The sequence below is a fragment of the Etheostoma cragini genome, chromosome 12 (assembly GCF_013103735.1).
Source record: "Etheostoma cragini isolate CJK2018 chromosome 12, CSU_Ecrag_1.0, whole genome shotgun sequence".
NCBI classification, from domain to species: domain Eukaryota; kingdom Metazoa; phylum Chordata; class Actinopteri; order Perciformes; family Percidae; genus Etheostoma; species Etheostoma cragini.
Window position 1 is genome coordinate 73,399 of NC_048418.1, and position 6,780 is coordinate 80,178.

At 42.9% G+C, this 6,780-nt stretch overlaps 1 protein-coding gene across 1 annotated transcript in view; it reads right to left on the minus strand.

Moving 5' to 3' along the window:
* Positions 1–5,650: 5,650 nt before the first annotated feature.
* impa1 (inositol monophosphatase 1) overlaps positions 5,651–6,780 on the minus strand; it is a 5,435-nt gene continuing 4,305 nt past the window's right edge. Inside the window, exons 6-8 of the mRNA XM_034888784.1 lie at positions 6,521–6,629; positions 6,226–6,377; positions 5,651–5,853 (exon numbers count right to left, since the gene is read on the minus strand). Of these exons, the coding sequence (XP_034744675.1) occupies positions 5,726–5,853; positions 6,226–6,377; positions 6,521–6,629 (389 nt within the window). The 3' untranslated portion in view covers positions 5,651–5,725. The remainder of the gene's footprint in view (positions 5,854–6,225; positions 6,378–6,520; positions 6,630–6,780) is intronic.

Below are 6,780 nucleotides of genomic sequence, written 5' to 3' on the forward strand. Positions count from 1 at the left end.
ATATATATATATATATATATAGTGGGTATATATATATATATATATATATATAGTGGGTATATGTATAGATATCCATCCATACATATACTACATATCTACATATATGTTTTTGTAATAACAGACGAGTAGTATTTTGTATTTTCAGGACTTTTTGCCTGTTTTTGACTTCTTCATCTTTTTACCTTAAGTTTGTCTTTAAACGTTCTTTGTTGTGATTTATTTATTTTGTTTTTATTGTTCAGACTGTTATGGACATAATACCGGTCCAACATGGTTCAGTGTCCTGCCCCGGGACACTTTGACTGCAGGTCCGGGGATCGAACCCCCGACCTTCAGACAGGCGACCGCTCCCCACCGCCAGATGAAGGTGCGTTCAGGGACCATGGCGGTTGGGTTCAGCCAGAGAAAGTGAGCGTTGTTCAGTTTAACAGATGGAGGTCTCTCTGGGATGCCGTCTCTCTGGGATGCCCAACGCGGGTCACTATCTCGCGGGGACACCATCTCTTGGGGACTCCCATCGCGGGACTCCGTCTCACAGGGACGCCCATAACGGGGACGCCGTCTTGCGGGGACGCCCATCATGTCTTGTGTTTTGGATATTTGCTGCTAAGCTACAAGCTAAACTCTGTTACAGTCTTCAGCTGGGATGTCAGACAGGAAGTGATGACGCTGCGCAGAAAGCTGTGTGCTGACTCATTGTGTGACATCATTGTTTACTTCAGCCTGTGCCTTCTGATTGGCTCTTTAGTTGCTGTGGAAACGCAGCCAGAGAATCAAAAGAAATAAGAATGAAAACGGGACCATTCTTAATTTATGCTAATGATGCTAACAACTGTTTCAGCACCACATAGCATGTGTTAGCATTTTAGCAAATGTAAGCTAACACATTCACACTATCACATAATAACTGGCACTTACACTGACTTAATCATACGTTAGCATGTGTTAGCATATTTCAACATTTATAATATGTACGATAACACATTTGTTATCACATGCTAACACATGCCTACATGAGATTATATTGAATGAAACGTGTTGTTTGTATGTGTTAGCATATTTTCTATTGTGTATGCTATGTTAGCAGTGTGAGCATATGTTAGCATTGGTTATTCCAAGTAAATGGGCCGTTACACCTTCTACTTGACTTATTCCTGCACTTTAACTGTAAATAAAATATATTTAATGAATAAATACATTTCAATAATGTGTAAATCCTCCTGTTTCCATAGAAACCTACTCCATGTTTTTAGATCAAATGTTTTCTTTTTATGACTTTTTCAACATATGGTACTATGCAATTTTTTGTTTACATTTCAAACAGTGGAATTAGCTCAAATAGTAGCGCGTTAGCTTAGCATGTGAGAGGTAGCGGGATCGATACCCCCGTACGCTAGGGGACTTTAGACTCTAGTTCTAATTTGGACTTTTTATGACATACCATACTATGTATTTTTTTGACATACTATACTATCTCTTTTTTCAACATACTACACTATCCCAGATAGCAAAATTGTTGCGGGCCGGATCCGGCCAACCCTTGACACTTTCACCTGGCCCACATACCGCGTGTAAGGATGGCACTTGGGCGGTCCACTCCTGCTCGCCAGAAGTGAGCCCCAAGCAAGCCAAAACCAAATAAACCAGAACTGGCCCAGATCTGGGCCACAGTCCATTTATATTCTGGCCCAAATGTGGCCCACATTCCATATTCTCATCTGGCCCACATACCGCGGGTAATGATGGAGGGTTTGCTAGATCTGGCCCACAAGTAGGCCACAACGATGCTGCGTGTCAACCAAGAAATAAACCAGAACTGGTCTACAGTTAATTTGTGTATTATTTTAAGTATACAGTAGTATTAGTATTTACTACAATAATCCTAGTTTGCTGCATTTATGTCAACAATGTTGTTGCAAAGCCATGAAAAACTTACCAGGTAAGGCTCAACTACTCCAAAAACCACCAAGGTTTTTAATTTGAATCAAAATAAAGATCAAAATCAGTGACAAAAATCAAGTTAATTTCATAATTATTGTCTTTAGTAAATGTAATGTTTTTGTGTAAACAGAACATGATTCAATTAGCTGTGCATTATGGGTAAATTAGTTCACACAAAATAAACATCAGTAAGCGTGAACAGCTGTAAACTTGGAAACAGAAAACCATGGCAACAGGGTTTATTGAGCTTCTTCCCTGGGCTCATTGGTCCCAGCAGGCAGTCTTGAAGGCCTGCAAGGAATAAACTCTGACTCAGTAACGGACGTTGATGACCTAATACGATGGAGGTGAAGTGCAAAACCAAAAAGTATTTGTAAACCAAAAATGATGTTTCAGAAAACAAACAAAATTCAATTTTGAGGAAACACAAACCTAAACAGAGAAATTGAAAGGTGAGATTACCTGCATCGTTTACAAGAAGCAAGCAAGAAGCTCCCTCCCATCTGCAGGACCCTGGTGATCTGGGGGTAGTTAGTGCATCCCAGACCACATGGTCCCCGGTGGAGTCAGCTCGGATTCTGGTCTCTCTGGGTCTTAACTGCCAAAGTTAAGGTAGTTATAATGTGCTGTATAACTCGAGACTTTGGCAGGAAGTATTATGAATGCTAAACTTATAATACATCCACCACTTATAATACTTGTTATAAGTTGTCATGCATGATTATAAATAATAGGAGTTTTATACAGATGAACGTATCATTATTATTTCTAATCTTGTAATACAATTCAGACATAAACTTCACAGAGAACAAAGTATTTTGTCAGGCTTTGTAATTTTGTTTTCTCAAAGACTGACAATCTATTTGGTTTTGTTCATTTGGTTTCCACATACATTTTTTCTGCTGTGCACTTCAACTCTGTAGTAACGAACAGCAGGTTAGATGGTCCAGTTACTGTGTATTCACACCAAATGTAAATTTAATCCATTGAGGGTTTTAGGGACGCAGCGATTACTGGATTTCACTGTTGGCGATCTTTAAAACGTCGGAATCGTAAAGCTACACCGAGTGTTTCTGTTGCATGAAACAAAAGTGTTGCAACTTGCACAACACTAAAACAAAGTTACACGAGCGGTGCGCCAGCTCAAAGTGTCGTTCTTTTCAGAAGCTACTGCACACTGGCTACACTCTGGCAGAGCTTTATTTCCACCAAAGAAACGGCTGACGTCGGCAGTGTGGGAACATCTGGACCAGACTGATCTGGATCAGTCCACCAAGACTGACTGAAGATGACGGATCACGTGTTCAAATACTCACCGTTTAAAGGCTGCTGCTAAAGGAGCCAATACCTACATTAACTTGATGCCCACCTGTGGGTTCACCGCCCAGCATCGCACCAAGTAAAGGTAACCCTAATACATTACATTAAATAACGTAGCATGTTAATGAGGAATTAAATATTAACGTTACTTATAATCAATGCTGTAGTGGTGAGAATGAGAGATCGTCAAGTCACTGAATACTTTACAGCATGTTGTCTTCTCCTGTCTGTTAAGAAGCTGTTTCCAGGTGTAAAACCCTGACATAACGGGGCGGCTGTGGCTCAGTGGTAGAGCAGTTGCCTGCCAATTGGAAGGTTGGTGGTTCGATCCCCGCCCCTGCAGTCATTGTCGAAGTGTCCTTGGGCAAGACACTGAACCCCGAGTTGCCCCCGGTGCTGCGCATCGGAGTGTGAATGTGTGTGAGTGTGTATCTGATGAGCAGGTGTGTAGATGTGTGTGAGTGTGTATCTGATGAGCAGGTGTGTAGATGTGTGTGAGTGTGTATCTGATGAGCAGGTGGCACCTTGTACGGCAGCCCCGGCCACAGTGTATGAATGTGTGTGAATGGTGAATGTTTCCTGTAGATGTAAAAGCGCTTTGAGCAGTCGTTAAGACTGGAAAAGCGCTATATAAATACAGCACATTTACATTTACATAACATCAGGAGCGTAGAGACTTTCACGACTATACCAATTAACTCAGTTTCTTTCTGTCATTTTCACTAACACACAGGCTGTGTGTGGATGAGAGATGATGACAGTAACATTACAGTTCATTCCCCTCCTTTATAGCATTTTCTACTGGGGGGATAAAAGTTAACATTGCTTTACACAAAAAATACTTACATATTATAGAAATATAATTGTTAACGTAATTAAATACTAAAAGTGAACTTAAATTATTACTAGTGTTGTGAATATAATTATTGCATAACACGAGCCAGTGAAAGGAATGGGTTACGTAGTGCAGCGGTGTGGGGGGGGGGGTGAGGAAGGTTACGCCTGCTTTGTTTGTTTACGTTGCACAGAAAGCCCAACTTATCGCTAGGACATTGAATGTAAATGAAAAATGTATATTTAATTCCCTACCAACTTGTCACGTTTTTTACGTAACTCAGTTATTATGTAATTTCACCAGTCCCTCCAGGGTTTCACGATGTCAGAAATTTTGACCAATCACCGCAATTTTTCATATATATAATAGATACAATACCTGACTTACGGGTTTTTGGGACAGTCCGTCTTTGTTCTTCTCTATCTCTTCTCTCACCGTCTCGGTGGCCATCTTCTTAAGTAGGTCTCTGCCTGATCTGAGGCGGTCGCTGGGAACCTCTCGTTTCTGACAGTCCCTAAACACAGAGAACATTGGAAAGCCATGGACGGAGTCCAACATACTCCACTTTTTGTCTTTTTCATGTCTTTTCCAACATACTATACTATGTCTTTTTCCAACATACTCCACTATGTCTTTTTCATGTCTCTTTCCAACATACTATACTCTGTCTTTTTTTGACATACTACACTATGTCACACTGTTCCTTGCTCTGTAGGAAACTACTGGAACTGTTGGGTCCTTGTGGATTCTGGAGTGTGGTCTAGACCTGCTCTATCTCTAAAGTGTCTTGAAATAACTCTTGTTGTGTCTTGATACAATAAATAAAATTGAATTGAAATTGAATTGAATGTCTTTTTTTGACATACTTTACTATGTCTGTTTTCAACATACTATACTCCCCCCACCCCCTCAACCTGTGGAGGCAGATGCCCCCCCCCCCCCCCCCCCCCCCCCCCCCCCCCCCCCCGAGCCCTGGCTCTGCTCAAGGTTTCCGTCTCTTAAAGGAAGTGTCTCCTTGTGTCTCTGGTCTCGTCCTCCTCCTGGTGGGACTCGTGGCAGCAGTTCAGCCCGGAGGGTGTTGGGTTGGGAACGGGAGGGTTGCTGGTTCGAGTCCCCATACAGCCTATCCATACGTAACTGAAGTGTGGACATGTTGTACTACGGCTTTTTCGACATGTGATATTTGCCTTTTTATGACTACTTTCAACATATTACACTATGATTTTTATGACTTTTTTGATATATTATAATCTGTCTTTCATTACCTTTTTTGACGTGCTATACTATGACTTGTTGTGAATCCTTTGAGCTGCGATCTTATGACTTTTAATGACATCGCCATGTCATTGCCATTTTACTTTGAAAAAACAAAGTATAGCATAGTATATAGTATAATACTATGACTTTTAATGTCTTTCTTTAACATACTATTATGACTTTCTACAACCTACGTCCTTCTACCTAACGTTTCCATGACAACCTGCTGTTTATATGTGTTTCTGGGAAACTGGAGACGTGATGACATCATGAAATCTGTCTGACACGAATCACTTCTTAAAATTAGTTTTCCAACTTTATTCATTACATACACCATCAAATCAGTTGGGACCCACAATGCACTGCTGGTCTTCACGGTGCGAGCGGCGGCGTGTCGTCTCTGGGCGGACTGAAGGCTTCGATCTCCATGACGATCCTCTCGGCAACGACTCTGCTGTTGGCGGCAACGATTCGTCTGGACATCAGGTCCACGTCTCCTCCTGGACACAGGAAGTCTCAGAGTCAGTCTCTGAGCAGAGACCCCCCAGTGGAATGCCGCCTGGGGCTTATTAGGACCAGAGACTCAGGACTGGTGGCCCCAGGCCTGAGTCTTTGGTCCTAATAAGACCCAAAGAATCTCTGAGACTCAACCGGGCTGGACCAGACTAGTGAGCTCTAAGGGGCCGGACCAGATTAGTGAGCTCTACGGGGGCGGACCAGACTAATGAGCTCTACCGGGCCGGACCAGACTAGTGAGCTCTACGGGGCCGGACCAGACTAGTGAGCTCTACCGGTCTGGACAAGACTAGTGAGCTCTACGGGGCTGGACCAGACCAGAGACTACCGGGGGACAAGACTAGTAAGCTCTTCACCGTTCACGTCCATCAGGACCCCCCCGGCCTCGGAGACGATCAACGATCCCGCGGCCACGTCCCAGATGTGGATCCCGGTCTCGTAGTACGCCTCCACGCAGCCGGACGCCACCAGACACATGTTGACCGCCGCCGAGCCGGCTCCACGCACCCTGCAGACACAGGGACACAGTTCCCATAGTTAAAGGTACAGCTACTGCAACATCAACTTGGAAACAGCATTGTGGTTACGGAGGTAGTATTATTGCGGTACCAGCAGTATAACTGTAATAATGCAGTATTCCTGCAGCCGTACCCGTGTACTGGGATGCAGAGGATGTTCCTCAGGCTGGAGAAGATCTTCTCTACAACTTCAGGGTCTCTGCTGGACCCGAACTCTGTGGCGACCATTGCCTGCTTCACGTCTGAAAACACATCATCACACTCAGAATCTATAAAACAAAACATCGTAACAATCAGAATCTATAAAACAAAACATCACAATCAGAATCTATAAAACAAAACCTCACAATCAGAATCTATAAAACAAAACCTCACAATCAGAATCTATAAAAC